Source organism: Sciurus vulgaris, assembly GCF_902686455.1.
Source record: "Sciurus vulgaris genome assembly, chromosome: 4".
Taxonomy (NCBI): Eukaryota; Metazoa; Chordata; class Mammalia; order Rodentia; family Sciuridae; genus Sciurus; species Sciurus vulgaris.
The window spans coordinates 63,945,103-63,964,419 of NC_136464.1; the positions used below are offsets into that span (position 1 = coordinate 63,945,103).

At 37.5% G+C, this 19,317-nt stretch overlaps 1 protein-coding gene across 1 annotated transcript; it reads right to left on the minus strand.

The window, feature by feature from the left end:
* Positions 1–17,543: 17,543 nt before the first annotated feature.
* Positions 17,544–18,135, minus strand: LOC306659300 (PEST proteolytic signal-containing nuclear protein-like; the record flags this gene model as incomplete). Its single annotated transcript, XM_079136757.1, is given in 4 exon segments — positions 17,544–17,863; positions 17,963–18,043; positions 18,046–18,072; positions 18,075–18,135. Coding segments are annotated over 4 exon segments (381 nt in total). The 3' UTR covers positions 17,544–17,651.
* Positions 18,136–19,317: the final 1,182 nt, after the last annotated feature.

Consider the following 19,317-nt stretch of genomic DNA (forward strand, 5'->3'; position numbering starts at 1 on the left):
GCAAATCTCCTGCCTCAGCATCCCAAATCCCTGAATTACAGGTGCACAACCACCACACCCAGTGTCCCTTTATGCTTTTTTTGCAACTAATTACATCTGTGTACACTGTATACCCATCAGCATAGATTTATAATTATTGCATTATGCAGTTATTTAAAAATTCAGAAAAAGAACTCACATCCACTTCAATATCCTAAAAACAAAAACAAACAAATAAACAAACAAAAAACCAAAGCCAACCTCATAGTAAATGGAGAAAAATTGAAAGCATTTCCTTCAAAATCTGGAACAAGACAAGGAAGTCCACTCTTAGCACTCCTATTTAATATAGTGTTAGAAATTCTAGCCAGAGCAATCTGGCAAGAGAAGAAAATAAAAGGGATAAAAATAGGAAAGGAATAAATTAAATTATCACTGTTTGCAGATGATATGATCATATACTTAGAAGATCCAAAACATTCTACTGAAAGACTGCTAGAGCTAATAAATTTGGCAAAGTAGCCGGTTACAAAATCAACATACAAAGATCAATAATCTTCCTATGTGCCAACAATGAGCCTACAGAGAAAGAAATTAGGAAAACATTCACAACATTCACAATAGCCTCAAAAACAAAACAAAACATAACAAAACAAAACAAAAACAAAAGAAACCCCACACACCTAGGAACATATATCTAAACAAGGAGGTGAAAGACTTCTATAATAAAAACTATAAACATTGGAGGAAAAAATTGAAGAAGACACAAGAAGATGGAATGACCTCCCATATTCATGGATAGGAAGAATTAATGTTGTTAAAAATGTCCATACTGCCGGGCGCAGTGGCCCACACCTATACTCCCAGTGGCTCAGGACACTGAGGCAGGAGAATTGAGAGTTCAAAGCCAGCCTCAGCAAAAGCGAGGCACTAAGCAACTCAATGAGACCCTGTCTCTAAATAAAATACAAAATAGGACTGGGGATGTGGTTCAGTGGTCGAGTGCCCCTGAGTTCAATCCCTGGTACAAAAAAGGAAAAAAAAAATTGTCCATACTACTAAAAGCAGTCTACAGATTCCGTGCAATTCCATCAAAATACCAATTACTTTCTTCACAGAAGAACAGTCCTACAAGACTACAAGCTCCAGAATGGCAAAGAGAATTCTAAGCCAAAAAAGCAATGTGGAGGCATCACCATACCTGAATTCAAACTATATACTACAGAGCTATAGTAACAAAAACTGATTCTGGCATAAGAATAGACACATAGACCAATGGTATGGAATAGAAGACACAGAGACAAGCCCACACATCTACAATCATCAAGGTGCCAAAAAACATACATAGGAAAAAAGGACAGCTTTTTAAACAAGTGGTGCTGGAAAAACTGGTTATTCATGGTAGAAGAATGAGACCAGATCCTTATCACCCACCCTGCACAAAGGTCAACTCAAAATGGATCAAAGATCTAGAAATTAGACCAGAAACTTTGCAAGTACTAGAAGAAAACCTAGGGTCAACAGTCCAACATACAGACTCAGGCAAGAATTTTCTCAGTAGGACTCCTAAAGCTCAGGAAATAATGCCAAGAGTTAATAAATAGGATGACATCAAACTAAAAAGCTTCTGCACAGCAAAGGAAACAAGTAAGAATGTGAATAGAGAATCTACAGAATGGAAGAAAATCTTTGCTAGCTACTCTTCTGAGAGAAGATTAATATCCAAAAGATATGAAGAACTCAAAAAACTTATCGCCACTACCAAGAACAAGAAGTAACACAGTAAATGGGCACATGATCTAAGCAGACATTTCTCAAAAGAAGAAATATACATAGCCAGTAAGTATGTGGAAAAATGTGCTGCATCCCCAGCAATCATGACAGTGTAAACTGAAATTAGTCTAAGACTTCATCTCACTCTGGTTAGAATGACAGTCATCAACAATACAGACAATTATAAATGCTGAAGAGGATGTGGAGGAAAAGGAACACTTTCACACAGTTGGTGAGACTGACAACTAGAACAACCACAATGGATATAAGTATGGAGGGGGTTCCTCGAAAGGAATGGTATCACCATATGACCCAGCTACACCACTCCTCGGTATTTATCCTGAAGAATTATAGTCAGCATACTATAGTGACACATTCATACTCATGTTTATAGCAGCACAATTCATAATAGCCAAACTGTGAAACTAGACTGGGTGTCTATCAGAGGATGAATAAAGAAAATGTGGTATATGTACACAGTGAAAAATGAAATTATGTTGTGAAGCCCAGATGTTCACTGCCAGGTACTGAAAACTCTATAGCTGTTTGGCAAAGTAAGTTTGAAAAGTAATTTTATTTTCTTCTAAATATAAATTTTTAAAGATTAAAAAAGAAGAAGAAAAGAAAAATGAAATTATGTCATTTGCAGGAAAATGGATGGACCTTGAGAACATTATGTGAAGCAAAATAAGCCAAGCCCAGAAGGTCAAGGTTCGTATGTTTTCTCTCATACGTGGAAGCAGAGAGAAAAGGGGACTGTGGAAGGAGGGAAGGGCAGTGGAAAATGCATGGAATGATGTTGGCCAAATTATATTGTCAAATTGTGTGCATGTTTCAATATATGACAACAAATCCCACCATTATGTACAACTATAATGCATCAATAAAATAGAAATCCAATACAATAAAATAAAAATAAATAAAAAAGGAGTTCAAAATTACATTTATGCTGTCTCTTATATTAAAAATGATTCCACTCTTTTGAAGTTTTAGAGTAGGTAAAATTATCCTCTGGGGATATAAATCAGGTGGTGCTTGACAGTAATTCTAACTACTAAGTAGGCTAAAGTAGGAGGATGCAAGTTCCAGGCCAACCTGGGTAATTTAATGATCCCCTGTCTCAAACAAACAAACAGAAAGCAAGCAAGCAAGCAAGCAAGCACCTCCGCCTGCTCAATAGTGGGATTGAATCCAGGGATACTCTACCACTGAATTATACTCTCAGGCCTTTTTGCTTTTATTTTTGAGACATAGAAAGTTGCTGAGGTTGGCTTGGCACTTGCTATCTTCCTGCCTCAGCCTCCAGAGCCACAGTGCCTGGCTAAATGAAGTTTTTTTCTTTTCTTTTTTTAACCAGGGATTGAACCTGAGGCTCTTAACCACTGAGCCACATCCCCAGCCCTCTTTATTTATTTACTTTTTAAATTTAGGGACAGGGTCTCAACAAGTTGCTTAGGGCCTTGCTAAGTTGTTGAGGTTAGCTTTAAACTTGCAAACCTCCTGCCTCAGCTCCCTGAGTCACTGAGATTATAGGTGTGTGCCACCACAGCCAGCTAGGAAGCTTTTTATTTTCAGATAATTTTGGATTCATAGACCCTTTTAAGAAATAATACAGAGAATGCTGTGTAACCTCTACTCAGTTTTTTCCTGTGATAATGTTTTGCACAACTTAGCACCATATCACAAGGATATTGACATGGATTTAATCAACACACAGAGCATTCCTCACTTTGGGTACTCTTCATGCTGCTGTTTTTAGGCACACCCACTTCCTTTCTGTTCCTCCCCTGTCCTTAACATCTAGCAACCACTATTTTTTCTCCATCTCTATAATTTTGTCATCTCAAGACTGTTACAAAAGCCTGGCACAGTGGTGCAAGCCTGCAGTCTCAGCACCTAGGGAGGCTGAGGCAGGAGGATTGTGAGTTCAAAGCAGCCTCAGCAAATTATGGAGGTCCTAAACAACTCAGTGACACTCTGTCTCTAAAGAAAATACCAAAAGGGGTTGGTGTGGATGTGGCTTAGTGGCTAGGTGCCCCTGAGTTCGTTTTCTGGTACCAAAAAAAAAAAAAAAAAAAGAAAAAAAGAAAAAAAGAAAAAAATTATACAAATGGAATAATGCAGCAGCATGTAATTTTTTTAGCCTAGCTTTTTTCACTTAGTATAATGCCCCAGAAATTCATCCAGGATCTTGTGTGTATGTATAGCTTATTCCTTCAAATTGGTGAGAGATATTCCATGATGTGAATATACCACAGTTTAACCACACGTCCATTTAAATTGACTGTTATGAACAAACCTGCTGTTTTTGTGTGAATAGTTTTCATTTCTCCTGAGGAAACATGAGATTGCAATTGCTAGTGAAACCTTCTGTATCTAGAAATTTCTTTTTTGAGGGTTTTAGGATTGCAAAATGAATCCCCCCCCCATATTTTCATTGGTACATTATAGTTGCACAGAATTATAGGATTCATTTTACATATTTGCACATGCACACAATGTATATTAAATTTCCTTCATAGTTATATGGTCTTTGAAATAACTGGCTTTATATTGGATGAGTTGTGGTAGTTTTTATTTTTCCAAACAAAAAGAGATCCATTTTGTCTAAGTTGTGAAATTTATGTGCAGAGTTGTTCATAGTATTCCTTTCTTGCTTCTTTGATTTCTGCATAGACTTTAGTAATAGTCCCTGTTTAATTACTGAAATGGATAATTTATGTCTTCTTTTTCTCTTTGTTACTCTTACTAGATGTTGTCAATTTTATATTCTTTTCAAATAACTAGTGATTAATTGATATTCTTTGTTTTTCTTTCAATTTCATTGATTTCTGCCTTTATCTTTATTATTTCCTTTATTTACCTACTTTAGTTAATTTCATTCTATTTACCCTAAGTTCTGTGTGGGGAGCATATTGATTAAGAAGATTTCCTTTGTTCTAATGTTTGTATTTTGTGCTTACAGTAAGTACAGGGTCCTCTTAGCATTGTTTTAGCTGTTTCCCACAAAATTTTCATATGCTGTATTTTCCTTTTCGCTTGTTTCAGTGTTGTTTATTTATTATTGTTGAAATGGGGTCTCACCATGTTACCCATGCCGGGCTCAAACTCAGGGCTCCAAGAGTCCTTCTCCTTCAGCCTCCCCAGTAGCTGGGACTACAAGCATGCGCCACCACACCAGGCTCAATGTATTTTTTAAAAGTTCTTTTGAGATGTTCTCTTTGACTCCATGTATTATTTAAAAATGTGTTGGGAGATTTTTCTATTGTGTTTCCACTTATTGATTTCCAGTTTGACTTCATTGTTATCAAAGAATGCACTGTATGGTTTAAATTCTTTTAAAAATTTGAGGTTTATTTTATGTTCCAGGATAATGTCTATCTTGGTATATGTTAAGTGGATGCTTGAAAAGAATCTGTGTCTACCATTTTGGGATGGAGTGTTCTATAAGGCTGGCTAACACTTGTTGGCTGATGCTGTTAATTTTTTATGCCTCCTTGCTGATTTTTCTGTCTACTTATCCTATCAATTGTGTGGAATGTGTGTCCAGTTGTAGTCTCCAATTATAATCACGGACTTGTCTATTTCACCTTTCAGTTATAATTTTCTGAGTATATACTCTCTCTCTCTCTCTATATATATATATGTATGTATATACACACATATATATATTGTACATTTAAAACACCAGCTTTTTTCAACTACTACCCTTTTGTACATTTAAAAAACAAGCAGAATAGAAGTAAATATTTTATTCTTCCAACTAAATTCCAGTACTACCAGGGCAGTAAAACAATGATACACTGGAAAAAAAATACAGCAATAAACATTTGTTAAAAAGATTGATAGAATAAATAAAACTACCCCCCAAAACAAAGGAAAAGAAAAATCATATAAACCCATTCTTTTTTGATTATTTATTTATTCTTTAATTTTTTACAGACTGCATTTTGATTCATTGTACACAAATGGGGTACATCATTTCATTTCTATGGTTGTACACGATGTAGATTCATACCATTTATGTAATCATATGTGTACATCTTTGCATTAGGATCAGTTTCTTAAATGTGGCACAGGAAAATGAAAAAAAATGAATGCTAAATTTGATCAAAATTTAAAACTTTATGTCAAAGGATGTAATCAAGAAAGTTTAAAGAGAATCTATAGGAGTACTGGTAAACCCGTATATCTGATAGGGTAATGATGTCTGTCTCATTCCACCATTTTTCATACCCTACCTCTCATTTCCTTCTACATAATCTAAAGTTCTTCCATTCTTCTCTCACTGCCCACACCCCCACCCCCTTTATATATTGTTCTCCACTTATCAGGGAAAACATTTGGCCTTTGGTTTTTTGGGATCGGCTTATTTCACTTAGCATGATATTCTCCAATTCCATCCATTTATTGGCAAAGGCACACTTTTACATTGCTGGTGGAGTTGCAAATTGGTGCAGCTACTCTGGAAAGCAGTGTGGAGAATTCTCAGAAAACTTGGAATGCACCCACTTTTTGACCCAATTATCCCACTCCTCAATTTATACCCAAAGGACTTAAAATTATCATACTACAGTAATGCAGCCACATCAATGTTTATAGCAGCTCAATTCACAATAGCTAGATTGTGGAACCAACCTAGATGCTCTTCAATAGATGAATGGATAAAGAAACTGTAGTATATACACCCAATGGAATATTATTCAGCCATAAGGAAGAATAATACTCTATGTATATTTAAAACCACATTAGAAAATTTTATAATTTATGCTTCAGCCATTGAGTATAGTTTAGGAAAATTAAGAAAGCTGTTTTTTGTTTTGGTGTTTTGTTTTGTTTTTTGGCACTAGGGATTGAACCCAAGGATGTTTCACCACTGAGCTACTTCAGTCCTTTTTATATTTATTTGAAGACAGGGCCTTGCTAAATTGTCCAGGCTGACCTTGAACTTGGAATTCTCTTGCTTCAGCCTCAAGAGCTGGAATTATAAGTGTGCACCACCACAACCAGCAAGCTTCTTTTATTTAGCCATTTTTTTTTTTATTTTTATGTTCTTTCTTGCTCCTGGCATTCTAAAGTTCCTTCTTTTATCATTTTCTTTCTGATTAAAGAACTTCCTTTAGCCATTTTTTTTAAAGAGTAGGTTAGCTGATATCAAGTCCTCTTGGTTTTCCTTCACCTGAAAATACGTTTATATTCCTTTCATGCCTGAATGGTATTTTCCTGGATATAGGACTCTGAGTTGAAAAATTTTAAATTTTATCACCTAAAAAAATTATGCTACTTCTTTTTATTCCACATGGTTTCTGATAAATCCATTGTCATTTGTTTTTCCTTGGGTAAAGTATTGCTTTCTTCTGGCTGTTTTCAAGATTTTGTTGTTGTCAGAAGTTTAATTACTATGTATCTTGAAGTAAATTTATTTGGGTTTATTGTGCTTGAGTTTTGCTCAGCTTCTTGAATATGTAGGTTTATGTCTTTTGTCAAATTTGAGAAGACTTCAGCCATTAATTTCTTGGGGTCAATCTTTAGACCCACCCTTGTCTTCCCTTCCTTCTAGGACTCAGATGACATGAATGATAGATTTTTTTTTATAGTCTCACAGTTCCCTGAGGTTCTTTTATTATTATTTTTTCTGTCTCTTTCCCCTCTGCTTTTTTACTTATTTTTTTATAAATTTATTTATTTATTTTTTGGTACCGGGGATTGAACCCCAGGGGCTCTTAATCACTGAGCCACATTCCCAGGCACCCCCAACCCCGTTTTTTTAAAAAATACATTTTTTTAAAAAGACAGGTCTCACTGAGTTGCTTATGGGCCTCACTAAGTTGCTGAGGCTGGCTTTGAACTCTTGATCCCCCTGCCTCAGGCTCCAGAGCCTCTGCGATTAGGGTCGTGGGCCACCACGCCCTGCACCCTCTGCTTTTTAGAGTGTGTATTTTTTATTATTCTTTTCTTAAGTTTGCTGATTGTTTTCTCTGCCTTTCTATGCTATTTAGCCCATTCATCACGCTCCTTATTTTGGGTATTATCGTTTTCAGTTCTGTGAACATTCCTGTAGGCATGTATACTTATTTCTTCTGGATATCTGGAAATGGAAATGCTAGGTCATAAAATAAATGTACATTTAACCTTTAGAAAAAAATTAAAGACCACAATGTTTTCCAGTCAGCTATCCTATGTTATGTTCCAACTGGCAATTTGCAATGCTTCCAGTTGCTCCAGATCTTCTCCAACATTTGTTGTTATCAATTTCTTTCAATTTCTTTTATTTCAGCTATTTTAGTAAGTGTGTAGTGGTTTTTTTTTTTTTTTTTTTTAGTTTGCATTTCCTTGATGAGTATTTTTTATTAGGTTTTTATCCAGTTGTAAGAGTTATTAGTATGTTTTGGAGGCAAATTCTATCACCAAATATGTGTGTGCAAATATTCTCTTTCAAATTGTGGCTTTGCAGATAATGTTAACAACAACTATTTATAAAAAGATATTTTTGAATTTTGGTGGAGTCCAATTTTTTAAATTTTAAAGAATTAGCATTTTTGTGTTCCATAAAAAATTTGCTAAGCCAATCCCAAAAAACCAAAGGATGAATGTTTTCTCTCATAAGCGGATGCTGATCCTTAGTGGGGGATGGGTAGGGAAGATGAAGGAACTTTGGATGGTATAGAGAGCAGTGAGGGGAGGGGTGGGATAGTGGGGATGGGAAGGATGATAGAATGAGACAGACATTATTACCCTATATACATGTATGAAAATAATTTAAAAAAAAAATCACTGTCAAAAAACGTTAATGAGGGCTGGGGAGATAGCTCAGTTGGTAGAGTGCTTGCCTTGCAAGCACAAGGCCCTGGGTTCGATCCCCAGCACCGCAAAAAAAAAAAAAAGTTAATGAAAATAAATAAATAAAAGTTAAAAAAAGAAAAAAAATTTGCCTATTGAACATTTTGAAATCGTTATCTTATTTTCTTCATAAAGCTTCTTAGTTTTAGTAGCTGACTTAAGAATGTAATTTCGACAATGTCTTTAGTGGGCCCTCAGATTTTGTTTGTTGTTTTAGTTCAGGATAGCTCCTAGGTTGGAAATTATCTTTTCTGAGAATTCTCAAAACATTGCTCTATTATCTTCTGGTTTTCACTGTTTCTGTTGATACTATTCTGCTTCCCCACCCTTTAGCTTTCAAGATCTTTCTCTTTATTCTTATGTTGTGAAATTTTATATTATTATCTTATGATATTATTTTATTTTATATGATTGGCATTTTTTTCTTAAACATTTGATAATATGAGCTGATGAATTCATACAGACCTGCAGTTTCATTATGGGAAGATTTTTAAATGACAATATCAATTATTATTTTTATTTCTTTTCCTTTCTTTACTTTTTTCCCCCTTTTTTGATGATATTGGAGATGGAACCAGAGCTGCACACACACACTAGGAAAGTGTTCCACAATGAGCTACACCTCAGTTCAATTTTTTTTTTCTTGTTAAAAGTCTATTCAAATTTGTATTTCTCATGTAACTTCTGGCAGTTGTAATTCTCTAGAGATTTGTCCATTTTATTTTGAATTTTCCAAATGTATCAGAAGTGAATTTTTCACAGTATTTTCTGATTTTTTAATTATGTAGGGCATAGAATATAATTCTTCATATATAATTCATGATTCTTTAATATTATAATTCATAATTCTTTTATATTCTCTCTTTCTTTCCTTCCTCCCCCCCCCCCCCCCCCCAGTACTGGGGATTGAAGCCACGAGTGCTCTATCATTAAGCTACACCCCAGCTCTATTTATTGTTTATTTTGACATGAGTTCTCACTAAACTGTTCAGGCTGACCTCCTGCCTCAGTTTCCAGAGTACCTGGGATTACAGGTGTGCACTGTTGTGCCCAGTTTCCAAATAAATCTTGTGTGCTCCTTTACTATATCCTTCCAAATCCTTAGGGTTTTGAGTTAAGGCTCCACAAGCACCTTTGCGTACTCCTTTGGGAGTCCTGCCTGCATGGACTCCATTAGGAATGTCACAAGCCTCAGTACTTGTTGACATTTAGGCCTTATCTAAAAGCGACACCAAAATTGACTCATTTTAACATGCCGTTGCATTCACTACAGAGTCTTGTAGTTCTGGTGAGGTAGGAAGAGAGGCATTGCTATTGAAAACCAAAAACTATCTGCATCTGCTGTTTCTGGTAACTGGTAACTTACAAGGGGACTGTCAGTTCAGCTCAGAAAAGATAGAGTTTTACTTAAGAAAATTACCTGATGGGTATCTTTGATTTGAAAAGGTGATTTTTGGCAGTTCTGCAAAGAGAGGGTGAAACAAAGAGAGGGCTGATTGGTTGTGCTCAATACGTGAGAGGAATTCTTGAGTTTCCCAGGAGATCAGGGCCTAAGGGGCCTCGAAAGGGAACTCAGTGGGAATTTGTGCCATGGCTTGGTGAAGAGAGGGCCCAGAAGCCTACTGGGAGGTCAGGGCCCAAGGAAAAAGGATGATTAATGACAGGGATGGACAAGGGAATTTAAAAATAGGCATGCCTAACATTAACTATTGAAGTGTTTAGCTCTAATCCTTTCTTAAAAGTGGGTTATAAACAGTAACCTTGTGTTAGTGATAGATTTGGGAAGTTAAGATCAAAAAAGGAGGAGTCTTGTGCAGTGTTTGAGACAATGGAGGCAAGAGTCACTAGGGAGTCACAGGAGGCAAGAGTCACTAGGGAGACCACTGGGAGCAGAAGTCACAGCCAGGGTCTTGGAAGGCACTAACCTTCCCATAGCATGAGATTGAATAACTCGGCACTTACATCTTTTGTAAGTGGAGTCAGTTCATTCACATAACATTCTTTTCTTTTTTTGGTATTAGAGATTGAATCCAGGAGTGCTTTATCACTGAGATACATCCCCAGTCTTTTGTATTCTGTTTTTTATTTTGAGACAGGGTCTTGTTAAGTTGCTGAGGTTGACCTGGAAATTTTTATTTTATTTTATTTATTTTATTTTGGTACTGGCAGTTAACTGTGAGATTCTTAACCACTGATCCACATTTCCAAACCTTTTTTATACTACATTTAGAGACAGGGCCTCGCTCAGTTGCTTAGAGCCTTGCTAAATTGCTGAGGCTGCCTTTGAAATCTCAATCCTCCTGCCTCAGCCTCCCTAGCTGTTGGGATTACAGGTGTGTGCCACTGCCCCCAGATGACCTGGATTTGGATTCTCCTGCCTCAGCCTCCTGTGTAAATGGGATTACAAGAGTAAGTCACCATCCCCCACCTATCAGTTACTTTTCTAATAGGAGACCTGTTTTCATTAAAATATACAATCATATACTTTCTTCCAGGAATAAATAATTTCAGTGTCTCCTCATTTTTCCTTAGTACTAGCAACTTGCTTGAGAAATATGTGTTTTGGTCAGATATATTTGAGTTATAAGAGTATGTGTATATAAGGTGAAGCATTGTACAGAATATATGGTAGTCTTAGAAAGATGCTCAATTTTTCTGGAGTTGTCTAGGTCTCTGGAAAGTGATTGTATCAGTTAGGATGCTTTCAGTATCCTAAAACCAATTTAAAGAAAATATACATTTGTTATCTTGCATATCAAGAAGTCCAGAGGCAGGGTGAGTCCAGGGACAATTTAGTGGTTCCATGATAATGCTAAAGATCTAGGCTCTGTCTGTCTTTATGGTCAGTGTCTTGGCTCATCCGTAGTGTCATTCTCATATTCATAAGATGGCAGCTGCAGATCCAGGCATCGTATCTCACACACCATAAGAAGAGAGGGATAGAATTTTTCCTCTCTTGTCTTTTTGGAGAAGACACTGTTTATAGAATTCTCTAGCATATTTACTACCAGAGCCTACTGGGCAACATTGAGTCACATTTTCAGGCCCTAACCACCTGGAAGACAAGGAGACCATCAGGTGTTTGGAAGTAGGCTCTACTTAAGGAAGATGTAGGCTGGGAATGACTATTAGTAGACAATAATTGGAATCATAAGAAGTATCTGTGATAAAATAAAAGCATTTACTTCTGTTGCATGCTAATGTGGTTCTGTAATGTATTGGGCACCTGTGGTATGCAAAGCCAAGCCAACATGGTACCCGTGGGACTACTTTGCAAGAGCTGCAAGTGCCCAAGTCATGGACCAGAAAAGGTTGAGATGTGAAAGAAAGGACCCGGGACTGAAGTCAGAGAACCGAGGAGCTAGTCCTGATTCTGCTCTCTTCCATCCTGATCTATACAAGTAACCTTATCTTTAAAACTTTTGGTGTTCTTGATTTCTTATTATCTGTGAAGCAGAGGTTTATTTGCTTGCCTGAAGCAATTTCTTTTTATTCCAATAAGACCTCTGAAGAAATCTTCAATTTTCTTTCACTGCTTGCAATGTTGGTGGTTCTGTTTCCCTAACTAAAGGGGTAATCTGAAATCTGAATCTTGACCCATGGACTGGAATTTTCAATTCTAGACTGCAGTGATCAATGGGGCTCTCTACCCACGCCCAACCTCCACATTCCTAAAGAATCCCTGGCTTTGGCCTTTCTGTAGTTTGTTCATTCAACTATTTCATTGTGTGTGATTTTGACAATGACCTTCTTTTTATGCCTTTAGTGTTTTTTTTTTTTTGTTGTTTTTTAGTTTTGGTAGTACTGGGGATTGAACCCAGGGCCTTGTGCATGCTAGGTAGGTGCTCTACCACTGAGCTATATCCCCAGCATGACTTCAGTTTTCTAAAGAGTTCAGTTCTATTGCTTATAATCTAAGTGCTCTGATATATGAATATAATAAGTACTTGTCTTATCTATTCATCTTTCAGACTGTTTTACTTTCAGGATCAAACTAAATTATGTGTGTGGAAACACTTTAAAAATTCAAGTACACAAATTCAAGGTACCATTCTTAGTATTTTAGCAGTATTTGTTTAAAATAATTTAAGTAAAACTTCTCTTATAATTAAGAACCTAAAATGTGCTGACTCATACCTGTTTTGTAGTCAGCTAAGGGCTATGTAAATAGTTACCATCAGCCAAAATAAAAAGTAACATCAGGCAAGTGTGAAATGATTATTTTTAAGACAAAAATTTGATATACTCTTATAGTCAAAAATAGAAACAAATAGTAGAAAACTTAAATCAGGGTTTTAGAAGTCAGGTTTGGAAAACATGGAGTCCTGAAAAGTCTTTCAAAGTTCCATAAAAACAAAACTATTTTCATAGTTAAGATTATTCATTTTTTCATTAATTTCTCTTATTTTTAATGAAGAATTGTTGAAGATTAAAAGAATCATGTTCTCCTCCTACAGATGCTCCATCTATATCTGGAAATGCTGAACAAAATGAAACAATTGGTACAGTTTCCTGACTCATGTCAGGATGGAATTTTCACCCAGAAAACTGGGTGAAAGTCTCTCAACACTATCTTTTGGTTCCAGCAATGACAATAATTGACTTTTTATGTGTTTTATGCAACAGGATAATTTTGAATAATATTATGATGCTTGTTAAGTTGTGGCATCATTTTAAGATCAAGTATTCATGAAGAAAAAGGAATTGAATATTTTATTACAATTTTTTAATTCAAAGTACTTGGGATTGAAGTCAGGATTACTCTACTACTGATCTACATCCCTAGTCCTTTTTATTTGCTATTTTTTTAAATTTAAAAAGAAAACTTTTTGGTACTAGGGATTGAACAGTTCACTTTACCACTGAACTACCTCCCCAGGACTTGTTATTTTTTATTTTGAGATAGGGTTTCCCTAAGTTGCTGAGACTAGCCTCAAATTTGTTATCCTCCTGCCTCAGCCTCCTGGGTAATTTAGATTACAAGCGTGAGCCACTGTGCTGGGCGGGAATTGAGTATTTTAAATGTGGACATCACGAGCTTCTTAAAAGTCAAAATATATTTTGGAATAACTTTCAAATTAGAAATGCAGATTCATTGAGGTATCTCATGGGGTAAGTTAGCACCTTGTACTGTTTGAAAAGGCACATAGAAGAGAGAGACCAGTAAAGCTGTGTGTAGTTGACCTTGCTTAGTGCCTGCTGGTAGCAGTTAGTATAGGGAATCATGGCTGCCACTAATGATGCAACCAGGTGTTCCCACCCATACAACAGCTAAGCCCTCTAACATCCCAGCTCACCACCCCCTATGTACATCCATGTGAAGCATTTGAGGTTTGGCATCTTTTATTCCAAAGATCTGTCTTCGACCTTCTTTTGACTGCCTCTTCTCATGGTATAGAAGTGTTGTTGGTGCCTTACACATCTTTCCTCTCTTACTTGCATAGTCCCACCAGACTTTCTACTGCCAGTACTTGGTTCTCTTTGCTCAGGGTCAATAGAGTTCTGGTCAAAAGAGTTCACTTTGCCCATTCACACAGCAGATAGTAAATGCCAGGGGATTAATTGCTCAACCCCAGAGCAGCCTTCAACCAAGATGACAGGAGTTGGTCTATAAATGTCCCAGCTCCATTAGCTTGAGTGGAATAGTGGGAAAGTGTTCTACACAGCTTCCTAGATTCCACATGGCCTTCAGCTACAGTTGTCTTTACCTTCTTTACTAACTTACCTTTTTTCCTCTTACGTCCTTACTATCCCATTAAATTATATCGCTTTCCATAGAAGTTATTTACACCTGAATTATTGTTTGAGGGTCAATTTGTGGAATCTTGAACAAAGACAAGATCTTATTATTGCCAGTGCCTCTCTGGTTTCAATTTAAATCATTCTGCCTCGGACACTCACCTCCTATCGTATGAGTTTTGTTTCTCCAGCACCACAGATTCAATGAATTTTCAACCCCATGTGGATCGACAATATGCAGATCCAATCTCTTTTACTCCTGTCACCCATCTCATAAAGAGGGTAAAAAGAATAATAAAATAAAAGTCTGGAGAAAATGAGCATCCTTACAATAATGAGTCATCTCTGTCCCATTTGGGAACATGACATTGGAAACCATTTCATTTTGGAGGTTGAAATATTTGTCAAATACAAATTCCTTGATATAAACACTGGATTTTCCTATATTCATTATCAAAATTTGTTTCATTGAGGAATAATAGATCCTTTGTCTTTTAAAAAAGGTTCTAAAAAGAAAATTACTGTTTAATGAATATAGTAGTATTTTTTAAAAGAGCAATTATTCAGTGATTGAATTTTGCTTCTTTCATATTTAAGAATATCTCCTGATAAATTCAGAACTTTCCCCCACAACTTTGACTCAACTTCTTATTTTATATTTATATCCAGTCAAACTCTGTGTCCTGGGGGACCTTTCAGGAATAGTCTTCAAGTCTTTCCTCCATTTCCATTTCTGGGGCTGCCAATCTAACCCAGGCACTCATTTTTCTAAGCACTGGTACTTGGTTTCCCTGGTCTACAGTTAAGAGAAAAGATCACACCAAGGATGGATTGCAAAGAAACAAATGCTATGACTGGGTTCTCAATGACATTGCTGAGCCCCTGGATCAGTTTAACCTGAGGTCTGCAATAACCCTAGACTTCTTGCTGGAAATGATGTTTCCTTATTGTCTAAACCAAGTTAAGTTGGGATTTCTTGATATTTTCAGCTAAAATCATCCTACATGGTACATACCCATTCTGTGAGAGATGGCAGAGGGGGTGGAGGGAGCCTTCTGCACAGGTTCCCTGCCTGCCTGAACTAGGGGCACCTGGTGATTAACTTGGTGGGTGAGATGGTTAATTTTATGTGTTAACAAGAAAGGTGTTTTCATAAGATGAATATTTAAATCAGTGAACTTGGTAAAGCAGATTGCTCTTCATGATGTAGGTGAGTCATCAGATCAGTTGAAGGCCTGCATACAACAGAAAGACTAATCTCTGGAGCAAGAGAAAATTCTCCAGTAGATTGCTTTTGAACTTCATCTATACCACCAGCGCTCCTGGGTCTCCACCTGCTAGCCCACAGTGTAGATTTTGGACTCACCAGCCTCCATATGCATGTGATCCGTTTCTTATAAATCTCCTCAAATATACACCGTCATGAACTGCCTAATGACATTCAGTCAACAGTGGGTCACAAATAGGAAGGGGGTCCCCCAAGATTATACTGCAGCCCCAAACCTCCTCTTGCGTAGTGATATTATAGCAATCACACTATTAAAGCACAATTTGTTACTCACATGAATGGTGATACTGGTGTGAAAAACTTACTGTGCTGCCTGTTGAAGAAAAGTAGAACATACACAGTTACTATGACCCCCACTTGATAATGACAAGTGTTACTTGTTACTTATTACTGATTTACTATGTGTGCTATAATATGCTTTATGTCATTAGAGTACACTTGTACCTTTTTTTTTTTTGATAGTTTACTGTAAGATGGCATACCATGTTATGTTGATAGTAGCCTTAGACATCTCTACATCTCTCTCTCTCTCTCTCTCTCTCTCTCTCTCTCTCTCTGGTACTGGGATTTAACCCAGCCATACTCTACCACTGAGCTACATTCCCAGCCCTTGTTATTTTATTTTGAGACAGGGTCTTGTCAAGTTGCCAAGGCTGGCTTTGAACTTGTGATTCTCTAGCATCCCACTGCTGGAATTATAGGTGTATGCCACTGTGCCTGGCTACCATGTCTCTTGATTGCATGATTTTCTTGTGGTTTAATGTGTGTTGTTTTGTTCATTATGGGCCTAGCAGCAACAGGCTAAGATATCTATCTATCTATCTATCTATCTATCTATCTATCCATCTATTTATCGACCTATCTTTCATGTATCTATCTATAAGATCTATATCTATATCTAATGTACACCACACAGCCTGAGTGTGTAGTCAAGCTACTCTACCTGGGCTTGTGTGTGATGTTTTAACATTGATGAAATTGCCTTGGAACACATTTATCAAGACATATTGCCATGGTAGGAGACATGTGAGCTATGTTACATACATCCTGTCGCTTCTGTTTCTCTGGATACCTCTGACTGCTACTATAGGCAATAAGAAGATCACCAGAACAGTGAGAGAGAAAATTGAAACACTAGACTAGCTATAGTGAGGAAATCTCCTTTGGAAGCCATGTCTTGGCCAGGACTGGGCTGTGTGATCATGAGTCCAGCATTGCTGGTGAGTCTGCTACAAAGGCCACTTACATTTTGTATTGAATCAAGCAGTCATATTTCTTTTTTATCCCCCTCTTTTTGTCTGTCTATCTTCCTTGTGTTACTGGGGATTGAACCCATGGGTGTTCTACCACAGACTTACAGCCTAACCTTTTATATATATATGTATTTCCCTCCCCCCCCCCCTTTGAAACAGGATCTTGCTAAGTTTCCCAGGCTGGGCTTGAACTTGTGATCCTCCTGCCCAGTTTCCTGAGTCCCTGAGATCACCGGGGTGTGTTATGGTGCCAACTATCAGTCATACATCTTTTTTTTTTTTTTGTATTTTATCTAAATTTATTATCAGTCAATAGTCCAGTAACATTTTCCTCTCAGTACAATACTCCCTCTCTCTATAAGGCTGTTCCTGGGAGCCAGACAGTTTAGGTAATGAGGGAGTTAAGTTAGGAGAGTAACTGCTTGCAGTTTTAAAAAGATAGCAACTTTTTGTTTCCTTCTTAATGTGCTAATAGTTGTGCCTAAAAAAAATGCAATTCTTAAAAAGGTACCATTTCTGATTTATTATCTGTAACCTTTGGAAACTAATCACATGAAACCACAAAATTAGCAAATGTCTTGAAATCTGTATATAAAACATAAATTACCTCTAATTTCAAACTCTCATTTATTAGTGTACCACTCAATCTTTAAAAAAAGAAAAAAAAAAAAAAAAAAAAAAAAGCGGCTCCAAAGATAGTCTTATACTATTCTTTAAAAAAGAAAACTGTTCCTTTTAACTTTACACCCACCCCACACCCCAATTTCAAAACACATCATTTAATTGTCTTGGTCATGGACATTTCCAAGATGAGATTTTATATTTCTTTGCCATAGCTTCTGGTTATCAGAAAACCCATGCTTTCCTTTATTGAAGGAGTTTGGTCCAGCTGATGTTGGTGTATCCCTCCCAGTATTCTTCATCCTCATCTTTGCTTCTGGAGGCATTTCCTCTGGTTCACTATCTTCATCTTCATTAAAAGCTGCTGCTACTGAAAGGGTTTTTGGAGAAAGAGTTGGAAGAGTTTCTTTAGGCTTACTTGCTCCAAGTTTGATGGATATGGCTGATGCTTGCTTTGTTGTTTGACTACCTATGGCAAATCCAAACTTGGAAATCTTTGTAGGCTTTGTTGGGAGGTCTGCAGCTTCTTCTTCAGCTGATCGTTTCTCAGGCTGCGCCTGGAGCTTTCCCCTCCTTTACTCCGGCGGCTCCAGCTCGCGGCGGCTCTTCAGGCTTCTCCTCTCCCGCCTCCCCGTCCGCCATGTTCCCCGCCGCGGCCTCCCCTCAGTCATACATCTTTATTTGTTCAGTTCTTATTTTTAAGAATCTTAAGCTGATTAGTGTTTTGTAGACCTTCAAAGCTGGTAGCTTAGTGCTACTGTGCACAAATACGACCGTTTGCTTATTGAGTTCATTTGAAGAACTTAACATTAAAAACAAACAACTGAGAAGACTCTTCCCTCTCAGTTTCTGATTTACAGATCTAGGCACTTGTGCTTAAAAATACTTCACGGCCCTGTCTGCTGCCCACTTGATGCCCCCTGGGTGCATCCTCTCCGGGGGACGGGAAAACCGGGAGTGGGAGGGTCCCCGGACTAGTGCGGCCTGCCAGGCTCCCCAGGGTGCCGGCTGCTGCTGTGACCACCCACAGTGCCTTTTACTTGAAAGGCCCCATTTTAAAGGGTTCTGGGCCAAGGGCTCAGTGGTCTGAGTTCTGGCGTTAGCTTCCTCAGGATTCTCATCCCGTTACAAGTCCCCTTTTCACGGAAAAGGATGACCCCTCTTGCCGGGCTGGGCGAATTACTTAGGGTGTGGCCAGGCTGCATCCGTTGGCCGGGCAGAGCCAAGCGACCAGCTCCCACAGGCTCTGGCAAGTTGTGGTGGTGCCCGGGGACTTGTGGGTCGCTTTCTGCTTGCCGTCTTGCATCAGACTCAGAAATGGCTCCTTCCCAGCCCAACTGAAAAGCTTCAAGGACATACACGGTACCTTTCTTTTGTTTATTTATTTTAATTTTAAAAATTAATTAATTAATTATTTTTTACAGACCGCATTTTGACTCATTGTACACAAATGGGGTACATCATTTTGTTTCTATGGTTGTGCACGATGTAGATTCATACCATTCGTGTAATCATACATGTACATAGGGTAATGATGTCTGTCTCATGCCATGATCTTTCATACCTCCTCCCTCTCATTTCCTTCTACATAATCTAAAGTTCCTCCATTCTTCTCTCACCCCCCTAACCTCCATTATATATTATCCTCCATTTATCAGGGAAAACATTCGGCCTTTGGTTTTTAGGGATTGGCTTATTTCACTTAGCATAATATCCTTAGAAAACTTGGAATGGACCCACCCACCTTTTGACCCAGTTATCCCACTCCTCGGTTTGTAGCCAAAGGACTTAAACTTAGCATACTACAGTAACGTAGCCACATTA